General features: G+C 39.0%; 1 protein-coding gene and 1 non-coding gene across 2 annotated transcripts; both read left to right on the forward strand.

The window, feature by feature from the left end:
• The first annotated feature begins 433 nt into the window (after positions 1-433).
• On the forward strand, positions 434-505 carry TRNAM-CAU (transfer RNA methionine (anticodon CAU)). The gene has a single exon. It is a non-coding gene; the product is annotated as a tRNA-Met (tRNA).
• Positions 506-4388: 3883 nt separating this feature from the next.
• On the forward strand, positions 4389-7620 carry LOC131233310 (ATP synthase subunit delta', mitochondrial). Its single transcript, XM_058229971.1, has 2 exons — positions 4389-4762; positions 7045-7620. Exons 1-2 carry the CDS (start codon positions 4511-4513, stop codon positions 7390-7392), a joined length of 600 nt encoding a protein of 199 aa, XP_058085954.1. The 5' UTR covers positions 4389-4510; the 3' UTR covers positions 7393-7620.
• Positions 7621-18220: the final 10600 nt, after the last annotated feature.

The raw sequence follows: 18220 nt of genomic DNA on the forward strand, positions 1-18220 counted from the left end.
TTCCTTAGCCGTGTACCATGGCAATTAAAAACTGCACTGGCTAGTAGTGAATGGATTGGGTTTAGCACTTTATAAAAAAGGCAATGAGAAGGCTGAAAAGGACATGGCGGGCATAGGTAGAAAAATAAAGACGACTTGAGTACTTAGTCTCTACTCGTTAGTTGAGCTGGGACAAAAGGGCAAAGATCTAATGGCTAGGATCTTCTGATATGAAGAAATTTTAAGTCATCCCTATCAGGACACGTTATGCACGGTAAAAATTTCACGTAGCATCAACTGTACAAAATGTACAAAATCGGAATATGAAAATTAGATTGAACAGATTAACCTAAGCCGTTCATAACGCATTCATTACATGAATGTGACACAATATGTAAGCGGTTCTTCCAAACTTTCTATACTTAGAAATAATTTTAAAAAATATCTACAACTCATCAGAGTGGCGCAGCGGAAGCGTGGTGGGCCCATAACCCACAGGTCCCAGGATCGAAACCTGGCTCTGATATTTGAGGTATTTTTATCTTTTTCTTTTCGTACTTCTAATCTCTCTGTTTTCGTTTTTTTTTCTTCCAATCTCTCTGGTTTTTTTAAATTTGTGTTTTCTTCCAATCTATCTGCTTTCTTCTTCTTCCTTTTTGTGTGTGTGTGTGTGTGTGTGTGTGTTTTCTTCCAAGCTCTCTACTTTTTTTCCTTCCAATCTCTCTGCTTCTTCTTCTTCTTCGTCGTGTTCGTGTTCCATTATTTTATTTTATTTTTTTGTGTCCGTCTTCCAATCTCTCTGCTTAGAAAAAATATCTGAGCGTGGTCAAAATGTCTGAGCATGACTCCTACTTGGTAGAAAAGTATCTGAGCATGGGCTTATAATGCACTGGTGCGCTGTTACCTTCATCTCTTTCTTATTCTTCTTTTCTTCTTCCAAACTCTGAAATTAAAATTTAAAATATATTTTATAGAAGATATATAACTCGATAGAGTGATCCAGCGGAAGCCTAGTGGGCCCATAGACCACAGGTCTTAGGATTGAAACATGGCTCTGATAGTGGAGTTGGCCTAAGTACCTTTTATTTGTTCTTTTTTCCTTTGGTTTAATTGACATTCTTGTGGATTTTATATATAGTTTACGTTGTCACTTTTGTAAATTGATCAAAGCACACCTTAGACTAGTGGCCTTGTCCTATGGGGAGCTATTTAAACCATTTTATGGATTCCATCTGTTGGTATATTTGTGCCCAATGTGGCTTTTCAAGATGATCCCTTTATTTATGTCATTTAATGGACTTTTCTTCATAAGTAACCTTTTTTTGGATTGAACCCATTATATGTCCGTAATTGGACTTTTGATGAAAATGACTACGGGGTGACTAATTCATTATGGGCCCTCCTTTCGCATGGATTTTACCGGATGGCAAGTTGGTATGGGCCACGCCTCAAAGTATTTTACTGGTTGATTAGTTCACTATGGGTTATCCTCTTGCCATTTGGGTGTGTATTTCGTATCCATGCATTTAAATAAGACTCAATTTATGAATTATATGTCATGTTGCTATATATTTCATCCGTATATAAGAATAACATGTACAAATTTCAATGATTTATATGATTATATTGGGTTTATTTTTACAACTATGCTTGGCATCATGTATGAACTATATGTGTGAGAATATTTAGTTTTGTTTAAAGATCTTAATTGGCTAATGTGTTCGGGTGCATAATCTTTGGGAGGTATTTCTTTACTATATTGGCCACTGACACCTTCCAATTTAACATATACATATGATTTAAGAGTAGTGTAAGATAGTGGTGTGCTTGGGGGCGTGTGAAAGGCTTGATGGGCAGCTGAGAGTTGAGGGGTCTTATGAAAGTGTGGTTGAGCTATGCAAGCCCCAGCCCATAGATTTCAGTATTTCCCTTTGTTGATATTGTCTCCTATTCATTTTAGATATTGTGACATTTTGGATATTGTGGTTTGTATAGTCTCTAACTGAAGGACAATATGAATTGTATATATATTTTTATATTGCCTTGACATTCTCTGGTATGACTGCCTTTACTTATCTCCTAATACCCGCTAAGTGAATGAAAGCCACTCTAATTTTTTATTATGGGATAAGTGTTAATTTGACCATGTGGAGATATAGGAAACACACCCATGTGTGATTCTTCCTTACATGTGACACTCGATTTTTGCTGCAAAGGCTTTGTACTCAAGTGACGAAAACTGTTGCTTTACAAAAGTTGGTTTCAGAGTATTCACTGGTTATTTAGTTAACACCTTTAAATTGAGAATGAATCTGGGTCTTCGTACTTGAGTACTGGATTTTGGGGCATTACACAACGATTTTTAGTATTATTAGCAATCCACGATGCATATCAGTATTCCATGGTGTGCATTAATGATCCACAGTGTTATTGACGATCCACGATGCATATCCTTAATCTATGGTGCACATCACGATCCACAATAACTATCAGCGATCTGTAGTGCATATCGATAATTCATAGTGAACATAATCCCTAGTGAATATCAGTGATCCATGATTCACATCGGTGATCAAATCATTTATAAACCCCTATTTTTACATAATCCTACTATTCATATCTAAGAAAAAAAAAAAAAAAAAACTTTCGAATCACAGCATGTGGCTTGAAATCTTTGAAATATCGGCAATTCACGGTGCACATTCTTAATCTCCATTGAATATCAGCGATCTACGGTTCACATCAACAATTTAAATATTCATAAACCCTCTTAATTCACACTCCCGCCATTTATATCCAAGCAAAAAAAAAAAAAATCCTTTCACATTAGAGTGTGTGACTGAAAATCTTTAAAAAACCTCACTTTTGCTCAAAAAGTGCATTAGTCATTTAAAACTTCGTTGGAGTTTGCCGTGGTCCCTCAAAGAGTGTGGTTGATCCTTGTACAACTACCAACCATTATATGGTGTGATCACCTCCCATAAAAATAAAAAATGAAGAGGACAAGAAGGAAAATACCCAATCGTCTTAAGAACCCATATGAGATCTTATGTGAGGCGCACTGGCTGTTGTGAAGTAAATTCAATCTGTACACTTTAAAATGAGTTTTAATTTCATATGCCAAATTTTGAAGACAAAATCATCACGAAAGGACCACACCTAAGGAAATGATTTAGAATTAAAGAAGAACATTAATGCTATTGTGCGTCATGAGATATTCTCTTCGAAAATTGGAAAGCACCCTTTTATTGTTTACAACTATCTGATTAATGTGGACGGATAAGATAGGCTAAAGAGTGTGTTTATTTATGATTTAGTTGGACTGACAGTCCCCTTAATCAAAAAGCCCTTCACTCTGACAGGACAAGCTACCACTCTACCACTAGGCAGCTAGAACGGGGGCATTTTTATTCCGTAAAAACAAAAAATGCTTTCAGGGCCATAAAAGCTAAGATTTAAGCGATTGTGTTATTAAAAAAAAAAAAAACCCCACCTTCCATGGCACGCCCGCCTCCAGCCGGGAAAGGGCAGGAGCTTTGAGCAGCCATCGTGATGTATGGGTCTTATCTACACCGTCCATTCATTTTTTTCGTATTATTTTAGCATATAAACCCAAATTGGAGGTAAATCCAAGACAGATGTGGACTACACAATAGGGATTAAATTGTCACCGTCCAAAACTTCTTGGGGCCACGTAAGTTTTGAATGGAGCTGATATTTGTGTTTGCACTTCATCCAGGTCTATTTAACTTTATGAATAGGTTGGATGGGAAATAAACATCAAGGTGGGCCCTATAAAAGTTTCAACGGTGAGAATCATTATCACCGATGATTCCTGTGGTGTGGTCCACTTGAGCCTTTTACATTATTAATTTTTAAATTCACAATCTAAAATGTTACGAAAAATGGATGGACGGTGTGGATAAGACTCATACATCACGGTGGCCACTCAAAGCTCCTGCCCGTTCCCAGCTGGAGACGGGCGGGGTAGGACGCAATCCGCCTCCCCTTTCCAACGGGGAGTTGTTTGATACTCCAGTCACGTATGTTAAATGATACGCAGGCAATCAGAGATTGCATACGTAAAATATACTAAATTGAATTAAACCGACCAAAATGTGTAACCAAACTTTCTGAATTAAATTCTCAGAATCGTAATGATTAATAAATATTATTCTCTGATTCGTAGACACTTGTTCGTTGAAATAGGACCATTGATGTTTTCCGTTTTTAACTGTCCAGTAAATATCCACTAACCCGATAGTCAGACATTAAAAAAACGTTAATTTTGGTTTTCATGATGCATCTAAACTGCGATCCCAAATGGACAGCTTGAATTGAATTAATTGCATGCCACATGTGCAATTTTTAAGTGCCTGTGTATCATCCATCACACTCCGCCGGAGTATCAAAGGTTTTCTCTTCTCCCTTCCGAAGCCCTTCTTCATTCCCCATCAAGACTCCAGTGAAAAGTTTCTCAGGAGGCAAAAAAGAACCCCAGCAGCTTTCCATCCTGACCGTCCGATCGACCATGTTTCGACAAGCCCCGCGCCTTTTGGCCAGTTCGATGATGGCCCGTTCTCGGGCCTTCTCCGATGTCCCGGCCCAGCCCGCATCCGACTCAGCGTTCGTCGAGGCATGGAAGAAGGTCATCCCGAACATTGATCCTCCCCAAACCCCACTCTCCTTCATGCAGCCGCGGCCCACCACCCCCTCATCCATTCCTTCAAAGATCACCGTCAATTTCGTCCTCCCCTACCAATCAGAGCTTTCCGCCAAAGAGGTAAACGGGCGCACACATATCTATTCGTTCCTGTTGTAAGATTATCTCCTTTTGAGAATGGATTTATAAAATGGGGTTCTGATTTGATGACTGAGAATGCCAGTTGTTGGGTGGGTTATTAGGGTTTTTGTGGATGGATTTTTTTTCCTCTTGGAAATGTAGATTTCAGTGTCATGACGTTTGGATCTTGATTATATTGTAGTTTTAGTGGATGAAGATTTGATCCCCATTTGTTGAAGTTTAAAGAATACTTAGTTTTGTAGAGCAAGATGCGGCCGAAGGGTGTGTTTGGGTGATCGATTGGAGTGAATCGCAATGACCCAATTCAGTAGGGAGGAAAATGATCATGTGGTGGTGCTGGCCTCCCTCAGTTTACAACAGGGGATTAGCCTTCAAATCATCGTTGTTATCCTTCATTTTCAAGTCCGGCTTGAAACACATGGAATGCGATTAGGGGATCGGTTGTTGTTGTGAATTAAAATGGCTCCTCTCCCACTTTGGTGATTTTCTCTTTGTTTTGATTGAGCATCCAAACACACCCTAAATCTAATGACTTGTAAACTACAAAGACTCTGTGTCAATTGCTGACACGCTTATTCTGTTTCCAACCTTCACCTAAAAACATGCCTCCCAAACTATTGATTTTCGAAAAAAAGGATTTGGGCTAATCTGAGGCATCTTCTAGTGATAAGATGATGGCCAGTTTGTGTCATTGACTCATTGCTGATGCGAATGATTGCCTGATTAAATTACCTTCAGTGATCCAGTAGTAGACGCAGAAATGTTCCAAAGAGACGGCTATAAATTGCAGATTAGACATTGAATTCAAAGATGTCATTCAAAAAGTTTAAACGAATCTGGGTTTGTTGCGGAAATTCTCTCTCTCTCTCTCTCTCTCTCTCTCTCTCTCTCTCTCTCTCTCTCTCTCTCTCAATATAACTAAAATTGTAGTAGAGAGAAATGGAAATGCACCTGGAAAGGGGCAGTGGGGAGCCAATTAAGGGTGACCCTACTGGCCTCCCATCACTCGCTTTTCGAGAGGAGGGTCAGCAATCTCATTTGTCTAACAGCTACATGTTAGAAGATAAGCCAATTTCCAAGGCTCCAACGCTGACATTTTAGACTGTTTGATGGCATTGCTTGAGTCACCCTCATCCATCAAGTTTATAGACCCAAAAAAAAGAGGCTGAAATAATGTGTTTTGTAAATTTTGAGTTTCCTCATTATTGGAAAAAAAAATCCCCCTTCCTCCTATTAGTAAAACCCTGTCCCTTACGGTAGAGATTGTTTTGTTGAATGGCAGCAACTAATAATCTCCTTAGACCATTTATAAGATACAAATCAAACCTACCCAACTGTCCATACTGAATGTCTAGTCAATTTAGTCATCTATTCAACGTCTGGACTACATCAAGGGTCCATATTCACCTGATCGGCCATTTGGGTTCGATCAAAGGTCCTGATGATTATTTTGAACATATCAATGGTTCGACCAAACTACGGGACCCTCAGGTCAAGCAGATGGCCTATGTGGCCCACCAGTCCAACCATTCACCTTTATAAGGCCTTTTACAAATTGGAAGGCCTCTTTTGGATGATTTGTACAGATTGTATAATCCAATAGTTCATACGGTTCATATTTTTATTTATTTTTGTTTCCTTAGTTGGATTTGAACTGTTCATTTTAGTTTCTTTGTTTAGATACTCTTTAAATACAAGTTAGTTGAGAACAGGCAATTATATGCGATTCAATGAAATGTAAGCAAGAGAGAAATTTCTATAGATTTCTTTCTAAAATAATCTAGAGAAAATAAGCAGCCTGTATAAAGGTAATATAGGGCCATACAGATGATGCTATGAATGTTACTTGATTATTTGAATGATCGAATGAAGTTACCTTCTTAAGTTTCCTGTGACTTGATTGTAGTCTAGAAGAGTGATTCTTATAGAAGCTAGTGGTGCAATCATCTAGATCCTTTGGTGTACTGCATAAGTTGTTCTTTTTGGTGTGATGCCACATATTTACCTTTCTTCCTCTTGTTTATTCTATTTTCTGCTGCAAGTGAAGAGATCATCAATTTTGTCGCATAATCTTTGGAGCTTTTGGTCTTCTAGTTAGCAATAAGTCATCCTAGTTTAATTGTTTCTAGTTGTGTTAAATCATTCAGTCTTGGATGTTATGAGAGATCTGAAAGCATCCATTCAACCAAAAAAAGTAATATAATACACAAAAGAAGTGAAGAAGGGAAACTAGACTGCTCTAATCTTTTATGTATTTTCAGGTTGACATGGTGATAATACCAGCGACAACTGGGCAGATGGGTGTTTTGCCAGGCCATGTCGCCACCATCGCGGAGCTGAAGCCTGGTATCATGTCGGTCCATGAAGGCAGTGAAGTCACTAAGTACTTCGTCAGCAGTGGATTTGCATTCATCCATGCAAATTCAGTTGCAGATGTAGTGGCTGTTGAGGCTGTCCCAGTCGACCGCATCGACCCAAGCCTTGTACAGAAGGGGCTTGCAGAGTTCACACAGAAGCTCAGCTCGGCCTCGACCGACTTGGAGAAGGCTGAAGCTCAAGTCGGGGTGGATGTTCACAGTGCTCTCAACTCTGCGATTACAGGGCAATGAACGATCTTTCATCCCACCAGTTTTTTTTTTCTCTTTGGGTTGTATTTCATCTCTTTCATCAAGAGATTTGAAGATTGTTTGGCTGTCGAGATCCAGATCTATTCAGTTTGTATTTTGGATTGGCTGCCATGAATCTCTTTCTATTTTTTATGACACTAATTTTGTCAAATGTTGAATAAATTCTTGGAAAAAAGACTTCTTAGAAACTCTCAGAAAAAGGTTGCTAGACATACTTGGATTTGATTTTCCTTTACTCACTAAATCAAATCACTCACAATCCGGCAATCCTAGCTGGAAGTGAGGGCTTACATCTGTAGCATCTACACCATTCATGTGGTTCACATGTAGGCCAATTGAGACGATTGATCTGGTGAGCATCTACACCATTCATGTGGTGCACATCCGGCAATCCTTCTTCTTTTTTCTTAATATATTCTCATCAATTCTCAAAAAAAAAAAATTTATAGGGGCCATGAAAAAAATCGCATTGCAGTTGTCTTCTGTTTTTATTTTGACAAATTCAGATAAAGTGATATAGGAGCTCGAATGTAGCTATTGCAGTTGTCTTCTTTTTCATTTTGGCAAAATTCAGATAAAGTGATATAGGAGCTCGAATGTAGCTAAACATGAGGTTTGCTTCTTCTGCTCAATACGCATGGGCTCATCTGAGGCGATTGGGACTGTCGATCTGGTGGGGCCACAATGTTGACAGGACATGAACTGAAACGCCCTGGTGATTAGACAATCGTAGTCATCTGATCAGTTGGTTTTTGCCTGCCATTGAAATGATGGCCATATCATATTTGAATTTTGGCCCCCTGTCCATCCACATGCCATAGTTACACTACTAGAGTGGAGAATCAAAGTGATCGGTGAACCGTCATCCCCAATTATAGGCCTGGCTGGCGAACCTCGTGAAAATGAAAAAGTCCCAAGTGGGCCAATATCAAACGGATGGTCATCTTTGTTGTAGCAATTTCTCTTGAGAAGAAGGGTGTTGGTGCTGATCAAGCACTTGGTTGGTGGCATGAGAGGCGAATCTAAGCACATGTGACAATGTGGCACACGTATGAGATCTAGGCCAATAATTAGGTGGATTCATCCATGAACGTTGCCCTTTCTAATTAATCTCAGGCAAAGGCCCATTCATCAGATTGGGCCATTCTCATTTCGACTGGTACTCGAGATCCATGTGATTTCAAGGAGATGAAATACAAGGGTGATGATCAAATAAGTAGGGGCCCAACCCAATGTCTCTTGAATGAGTATGATTTGAGAGGTAAACCCAGATAACCAAATTGTGCATTGCATGTAAACCGAGAAATATTTGATAGGTAGAACCCCCCCTTGGGATTCCTTGTGGCCAAAAAGTGATCTGATTAAACTATTCAGAGAGTACCAAAATCAGGGTTAATCTACTCATATGCTGAATGTGACTTTCTTTTCTGGCCGTCCATTTTTCATCTCTGATGATTTATGTGCCATTGCTTCGTACCACAACTGGAGCGCGGGTACTAATGGGGGCTTAGGACCATGCACAAGACACATGGACCATCATCAGGTGCGTCCTCCTATCTGAAATTGAAAATAGGCTCTTTCATTGATTAAAAAAAATAAAAATTGGAATCTCCAGGTCTATTTGCGTTGCTTGATATATGGGCCCGGGCTTGCACGAATATTAGTGGATTTCAACCGTTGTGTTAGGTCCTGTCCTATATCAGTTGTCTATGGGTACATATGGGTCCCAGGTCTTGTTTTCATAGAGCAAGATCTGATTGGATTCAGGCACCCACTGCTGGTCTTTGGACTTCCAAGTTGAGTTTTAGTTGTGTATGAGTCGGACGTTGTTGGCCCACCTGAAAGGATGGATTATATTACACGCGCATGAGATACTTTGACACGTGCATAGTGTAAACGAGTCCTCTACATAAGCAAATTTAATTATGTTGATGGAATAGTTAATATATAAAATACTAAAATTAAAATTAAACAGAATCTAGTCGTGACCCAGACCCGACCTGATCCTAAATAGGTCCATTGGCGTGATCCGAACCCGACCCCATTCCTAATGGTAATGGGGTCCAAGAACTTGGACTCAGGCTCCGGTCGGGGCCATCGTGTACCCGCGGGTCTAGGTGAGTGTTGATAGTGTGTCTGTGTCTGCACGTGTGTAGCCAATCGTGTCTCTCCGGCGCGGATTAAGTACTACCCCCGCCTGGACGTGTAACTCGTTGAGTGGTGGTAAGTGGTAACGTCAGTAGGCACGAGGCCACTTTAGTAGACGGAGGCGTTATTTCGCGTCCACAGAGAACCCCAGCCGGCTCCTTTTATTTTTTTATATTTTTAATTTGCTACCTTTTTCTGTGCGCGGGGGTTGAGTAGCGAGACTCGCTATTAAAATAACGTCGCCAAGTTTTATGGGCCCCACATTCATGCATGTGTTGTCCACACCGTCCATATGTTTGGAGAAATCATTTTAGGACATGATACAAAGAATAAGTCAGATCCAAGGCTAGAGTGGACCCCACCGCAAAAAACAGTGGGTAGAGTGATGCCTACAGTTGAAATCTTCCGAAGTCCACCGTGCTGTTTATTTGAGATCCAACCTATTCATGTATTAACTCAAACCAGAAAGAAAGGAAAACGCAAATAATAGCTTGATCAAAAACTTTTGTTGCCCTTAGAACTTTTTAATGATAGGTGTCGCTCTCTCTACTGTTTTGTATGGTAGGTTCACTTGACATTTGGATCTAAATCATTGTTTGGACCATGCCCCAATATGATCTCTCCAAATGGATGGACGGTATGGATACAAAATATACATCATGGTGAAGTTACTTTGGTAGCCAGTCTCGCTGCTAAACCTGTTAGTAGCTAATTCGCTAATCCCATCGAGGTAATTGCAGGAAGCGGATTGCTTACTGAGCAACGTGCGCTAACCATACTGAGTAAACTCTTATGGGGTCCACCGTTGTTCATGCACTGTATAAACTCCATCCATCCGTTTTATCATGTAAATTTTGGGCTTTAACCCAAATATTAAGCATATCGAAATCTCAAGTGGACCACACCATTGGAAACAGTGTGAATTGAAGTCTACTGTTGAAAAATTCTTAAGAGGCAACATAAGTTTTAGATTAAGCTGATATTCTTGCTTTCCCTTCATCATGTCATTGTGATCTTATGAACCGTTTAGATGACAAATAAACATCATTAGGCCTTAGAAAGGTTTCAACGGTGGAAATAAATAATTCCACTGTTTCTCGTGGTATGGTCTATTTAAGCTTTAAATATACTTCAAATTTGGGTTGAAACCCTGAAATAATCTGAAAAATCAGATGGACAGCGTGGATAAAACACATGAATTCATGGCGGGCCCAACATAGTTTACTCAATAGGATAAGAGCATGCTCAGTACGCAATCCGACTTTGTAATTGGATTTGGGTTTCTTGGAACGCGCGTTGTCGAGAAATTTACGACTGTCGATCCCACCTTTTATCCGTTGGATATTCTTGAAGCAATACAAACTTAACATACGCACTTGGACCTCCTCGTACGGACGACAAATTCCAGGAGGAAAATACCCCTCCTTTTCATAGAAACGGATTGGGTACTCCGCTTGCCACCTGCCAATGGCAGATCGTCGGTGGTCTGTGGGCCCCACCATGATGCATGCTTTTCATCCATGCCGTCTATATATTTTTCCGGATCATTTTATAGTATGAGACAAAAAATGAGGTATATCCAAATCTTAAATGTACCACATTATAGGAAACAGTGTTGAATGAGCATCAACCATTAGAAATCCTCCCCCGTCTAAGTTGGGACCCACTATGATGTTTGTGAGAAATCCTCCCCGTATAAGTTCATTCATAGGGTCACAAAGACCTGGATGAAGAGGAAAAACAAATTTCATAATGATCCAAAACTTTTATAACTCCTAAAAGGGTTTCAAAGGTAGACGTTCAATTCCCCACTGCCCTTTGCAGTGTGGTCCACTTGATAGCTAGATCTGTCTTATTTTTCACCTCAAGCCTTAATACGAGTTCGCTAAATAGATGGATGGTTTGGATATAATACATACCTCATAATGGGACCCACAAAAATCGATGGGGATTACAATAGAAAAAGAAAAGAAAAGAAAAGAAAAAACGAAAACGAAGCCAGCAAGTTGGGGTCAACCGGGTTAGGACCCGGTCGACCGGGTCAGAGAACAAAAATAAAAATAAAAATGCAGCCAGTGAGTTGGGGTCGATCAGGCTGGGACCCGGTCGACCGGGTCAGAGCTTGGCCTATCGCTACGGATTATAACCGTAGCGATAACTGTAGTGTTATGTACTTTTTTCTCTTTTTTATTTTATTTTTATTTTTTACATGGAGAACATTTTCCTCCTTACATTTTTCTATAATACATAATTATGTAAATATGTATATATAAGTATATAAAAATATTTTTCTATCTTTTAATTCATTTCTTTGTCTATTTATTTAACAAGCATATCTCCTAAACTAGAATGATTTACTTAACTTACCATATATGATTTTAGGGTAGGAGATGCTAATTTAGCCAACCAACCTAGTTACTTTTCAAGATTCCATTGGGTCGATGGTCGAAAATCTTATTTCATTCAGTTCGTGGTCAATTTCAATCACTTTGCGGTCGGGTTGGTTCGGGTTGAAAGTCGGGTGGGTTGGTTCGGGTTGGTGCTCAACTCTAACCCAACCCAAGTTTCCTATACCTAAACCTTGACCCAACCCAATCCAACCCAATCTTGGGTTGAGAATTCTCAACCCAAGCTCAACCCAACAGGGCTCGACGGGTTGATTGGGTTGGTCGGGTATATACGTGCTAATATTTTCGTTATTACATTAGTTTATTATATTTCAATATAGGACTTATTTTTTGTATCTATGATTTTATTAAATATATACGTGATTATTCATCATAAAGAACTTCATTTTTTTCTTTTAAAAACCAAGTTAAAATATGGGACTACTCCTTTAAAAAGTCATGTAGCATAGCACGCAATCTATTTTGGAGAGAGAAATCCGGCATATCTTGTTAGCGTGAGTCCTTGGAAATGACGTGGACAAATAAGACCCGACATCACTAGTGTACCTTCTACACAAACAATCCACACTCAATTATAATTTATAAGTAACTAATATATTGATCGGGTTCGAGTTGGGTCGGGCAACCTGAGACCTCAACCCAAGCCCAGCGTAAGTTTTATCAGGTTGGTGTTTGTATAGCCCAAGCTTGAGATCGAACCCGATATATCCGACCCGAGCCCAAGCCAATGTTGGGTTGGTCACGGGTCTGTCGGGTTGAACCCACTCAACTTTCAGCTGTACATGAAATTAAACAGAGGAAATCAGAAAATCAGCGGGGCAAACTAGAAAATTAGCGGGGCAAACTAGAAAATCAGTGAGACAAACTAGGAAATCAGCGAGGGAAACTAGAAAATCAGCGGGGCAAACTAGAAAATCAGCTGGGCAAACTAGGAAATCGGCGGGGCAGACATGAAATTCAGCAAGGCAAACTAGACGATCAGCGAGGCAAACTTAACAGATAAATTTATGGCTTGAGCCGATAAATCTAAACGTATCCAATGTTCAAATGGACCACACTCATTTTCATGTTTGCCCCGTTCATTTTCATGTTTGCCCCACTCATTTTCTAGTTTGTCCCGCTCTTTTTCATGCTTACCCCGCTCTTTTTCATGTTTGTCCCGCTTATTTTCATGTTTACCCCGCTCATTTTCCTGTTTGTCCCTTTCATTTTCATATTTGCCCCGCTCATTTTCATGTTTGCCCCGCTCTTTTTTATGCTTGCCCCGCTCTTTTTCATGCTTGCCCCGCTCATAATTCAGTTTGTCCCGCTGTTTTTCTAGTTTGCCCCGCTCATACTTAAGTTTGCCTCGCTGTTTTTCTAATTTGCCCTGCCCATAATTCAGTTTGCCTCACTGTTTTTCTAGTTTGTCCGGCTCATAATTCAGTTTTCCCCGCTGTTTTGCTAATTTGCCCCGCTCATAATTCACTTTCCTCCGCTGTTTTTCTAGTTTACCCCGCTCATAATTCAGTTTGCCCTGCTCAAACTTAAGTTTGCCCCACCGTTTTTCTAGTTTGCCCTGCTCATATTTTAGTTTGCCCCGCTGTTTTTTAAGTTTGCCTCGCTCATATTTCAGTTTGTCCCGCTGTTTTTCTAGTTTGCCCTGCTCGGGTGGTAGACTCTTAGGAGTTTCAACACCTGGTCAAGTGTTCGAGTATCCGTAGGTGGTGAAATTCCACTAGTGTGAGTGTGTGGGGGTATATGTTCATGTTTCCCCTACTAAATTTCATGTTTCCCTTGATCAAATTTCTAATTTGCCCCACTCAATGTTTTCTCAAAGTGATCGTTTTTTATATATCGCAATAGAGAATTCCATCATTTATAGTTGAAAAGAAGAGTCAAAAGAGATTTTCCAATCCGATGGAATATTGGAAAATAACTAGGTTGGTTGGCTAAATTAGCTTCTCCTACACCAAAATCATGTGGTAAGTAAATCATTCTAATTTATGAGATATGCTTGTTAAATAAATAGACAAAGAAATGAATTAAAAGTTAGAAAAATATTTTTATATACTTGTATATACATATTTACATAATTATGTATTAGAGAAAAATGTAAGGGGGAAGAAGTTCTCCATGTAAAAAATAAAAGAAAATTTTTTTTTAAAAAAGAGAGAAAAAAGTGTATAACATTATAGTTATGGCTACGGTCATTATGAGATAAGACAAAAAATTAGACAAATCTAAAAAAATAAGTGGGTAAGACAACAAACCCGGTCGACCCCAACTAGTTGATCTAGTTTATCAGGTCCCTGGACCAAGGTACCTATGGCTACGAATTCGCGGTACCTATGGCTACGGTTATAATCCGTAGCCATAGAGGCCGCTAAATCTGTAGCCATAGGCTGCCTTACTTAAAAACAAAACCAGCGAGTTGGAGTCGACCGGTCAGAGCTTGGCCTATGACTACGGATTATAACCGTAGCCATAACTGTAGTGCTATATACTTTTTTCTCTTTTTTATTTTTATTTTTATTTATTTTTATTTTTTACATGGAGAACATTTTCCCCCTTACATTTTTCTATAATACATAATTATATAAATATGTATATATAAGTGTATAAAAATATTTTTGGAGGGGATGTTGGAGGGGAATTCATTTGATTCTGGATCAGGCTTGATTTTGTAGCTAGTAGTAGTTTGAAAGGAGAGCTTGTGCCCTCAGCTTGTTCCTCTCTCTCTCTCATGGCCACAACTTCACTAGGAATTGGTTTCTATCCAATCTTTTTTCCATCCGCCTTCATCAGGGATGGGTGTGTGTTTGAGATCAGTGTTTTTCATCAGGTAAGCCCCACCATATATGGTCTTGTGACCCAAAAATCAGGCCAGTATGATCCTCATGTAGGCCAGACATCTACTCGAAATGGACGATCCAGTGGTCCAAATTTGACATATGTATGGTCCACATACCTCATAATGAAAGTAGTCAATTCATTTTTTTAGATTTGTCTCATTTTTTGTCTTATATCATAACGAGGCAAACATGAAAATCAGCGGAGCAAACTAGAAAATTAGCGGGGGAAACATGAAAATCAGCAGGGCAAACTAGAAAATCAGCGGGGCAAACTAGAATATCAACGGGGGATACTAGAAAATCAGCGGGCCAAACTAGAAAATCAGCGGGGCAAGCATGAAAATCAGCGGGGCAAACTAGAAAATCAGCGGAGGAAACATGAAAATCAGCGTGGCAAACTAGAAAATCAACGGGAGATTCTAGAAAATCACCGGGGCAAACTAGAAAATCAGCGGGAGAAACTAAAAAATCAGCAGGGCAAACTAGAAAATCAGCGAGGTAAACTAGAATATCAGCGGGAGATACTAGAAAATCAGTGGAGCAAACTACAAAATCAGCGGGGGAAACTGAAAAATCATCGGGGCAAACTAGAAAATCAGCGGGGCAAACTACAAAATCAGCAAGGCAAACAGTGATTTTGATGGGGACATGTAACTAGGTATGAATCATACATATCTAGAGAATGTCTTTGAAAATTCTTAATATGTTATTTTCTTTCCAACTAAAGGGCCGCAATCATTGGCAGATGAGATGACGAACAGTGATTTTGATGGGGACATGTGCTGGGTGTTAAGAAATCGAGGGGTTCGTTTGTGAGATGGCTACTACCATACTCGATTTGAATTGTAAAAGTATAAATATAAAACAGTGGGGCAAACTAGAAAATCAGCAGGCCAATCTCAAGTATTGAGTTCCATGTACATTGAATTTGATCGACGAGCATAGCGAGGCAAACGGAAAATATAGTGGGACAAAGTATAAAGTTCATTTCATCAACAAAAATTACAAAGTATGTTATACATCATAACTTACAATTCCGACGAATATGCAAACAATTTTCAAAGTATGCTATCCACCAAAATTACAAAGTATGCTATACATCAAACTAGAAAAACAGCGGGCCAAACTAGAGAAACAACGGGGCAAACTGAATTATGAGCGGGGCAAACTAGAAAAACAGCGGGGTAAACTAGAAAAACAGTGGGGCAAACTAAAATATGAGCGGGGTTTGTTGGGAATGCTGTTGTAACAGCTTGTGCAAGTGCAAAGGTGGTGGATTTGAATAAGGAGTCTTTGGGATTTTGTGTTGAGAAGGTGAAAGAAGCAATAGAGATGGTGACAGATGAGTATGTGAAATCAATAGTGGATTGGTTAGAGGTTTATAGAGGGGTCTCTTCCATTTTAAATGAGAATTTTTATGTGTCAGCTTGGTAGAAGCTGCCCTTCCATGAGTTGAATTTTGGGTATGGGAGGCCCACCTATGGTGGCCCAGTTGTGAGTGGAATGGATGAGTTTGTGTTGTTGCTCTCTGATGGTATTGGGGTAAGGAGAGGTGGAGGTGACAATGTATGGATGGCCTTAGAACAAGAGAAGATGGAGAAATTCATGATGCATGTGTTCGAGATGTAGTCCTTTCCTTATATATTAGATGTTGGTTTATACGTGAAATAGGTAGTGTCCTTATCATGTGTATGAGTTGTACTGTGGTGAAAAGAGTACAAACTATAGTGTTTGACTATCCACTTTGTTAGTGTCCTTGTACAATGGTTTAATTACAGTAGTCCACATCTTTGTACAGAATGCATAGTTTTTAATTTTCACTAGTGGGAGATATTTTTGGGTGATGCAGAACAATTCATTGGTGGTTGACTTCCACTGAGGATGTATCAAGGCACAAAGCGACATATATTCACTATAAAAGAATAAAATTACAGGAGATAGAGATTACCCGATTCGAACAAGTCTTGAATCACCTAAGCTATAAGCTTGAAACCCTACGAACGAATTAGAAAGCTCTTGATACCCCATATTCTTGATTACACCCATATATATATATATATATATGCATGGCATTTAGGTGAATCACAATCGAAATAGGAAATAAATCCCGCACGATCATTCAATGAAACATTCGATGACACTTTGATGGCATCGAACATCTTCGATGTTATCAAACTAACCAAAATGTTCTAGCGACTAAACATGTATTTTTTGGATTTTCTCGATGGGACTTTGATGTTATCGACGGTTCGTCGATGGCATTGAACCTCTTTTAATAGCGCTTGCCCTGTTAATTTTCATGGGTGATTTCGTCATGTATAAACCACATAGTTTCCTTGTTTGGATGAAACTTTTGTTTTGAAATTTTTTAGGTCTGTATCTTTCTTTCTGCTCCCAATTGAAATAGGGTTTGAGAACACAAAAAATGACGCGTTCACAGTTTTTACTCGTAATCTTCATATGGTTAACTCTACTTGATAATCTCATAATCACTTTCATGACAAACTACATAAATAATTGTGTTCTTTAATTTTCTTCATTGTTTCCACATTTTTAATTAATCGTATGATTGTGAGTTCATAATGGTTTCCTACCTATTCAAATAAACATGAAAATCAAAGCCAACAGTAAAACTTGGAGAGGAATGGTATGATCATTGACAAGATAATATGAATAGTACTCTCAGGTCTTGAGTTTATTCAACTATGACGCATGATTTGGTGATCCAGGCTAGTCGTTTAATGGGTCGCACCATGAACTAAAATTTTCCCAAAATTTTCCCTGTAAGTAAATCATTCTAGTTTAGGATTCTTACTCTTGCTCGGGTGGTAGACTCTTATGAGTTTCAACACCCGGTCAAGCATTCGAGTATCCATACATGGAGAAATCCCACTAGTGTGAGTGCATGGGGGTGTGTGTGCATGTGTAAAAAAAAAAGAAAAAAAAAACATTTTAGTTTAGGAAATATGCTTGTTAAATAAATAGACAAAGAAATGAATTAAAAGATAGAAAAATATTTTTATATACTTATATGTACATATTTACATAATTATGTATTAAAGAAAAATGTAAGGGAGAAAAAGTTCTTTATGTAAAAAAAATAAAAAAAATAAAAAATAAAAAATAAAAAAAGAGAAAAGGATGCATAGCATTACAGTTATGGCTACGGTTATAATCCGTAGCCATAGCCCAGCTCTGAACGGGTCGTCCCAACTCACTGGTTCCCTTTTTTTTTTCTTTCTTCCCTGTTTTAATTCCCACCGATTTTTGTGGGTCCCATTATGAGGTATGTGTTATATCCAAACCGTCCATCTATTTTGAGAACTCGTACTAATGCTTGAGATGAAAAATAAGACAAATCTAGCTATCAAGTGGACCACACTGTAAATGGCAGTGGGTAATTGAACGTCTACCATTGAA

Source organism: Magnolia sinica, chromosome 18 (assembly GCF_029962835.1).
Source record: "Magnolia sinica isolate HGM2019 chromosome 18, MsV1, whole genome shotgun sequence".
Classification (NCBI taxonomy): Eukaryota; Viridiplantae; Streptophyta; class Magnoliopsida; order Magnoliales; family Magnoliaceae; genus Magnolia; species Magnolia sinica.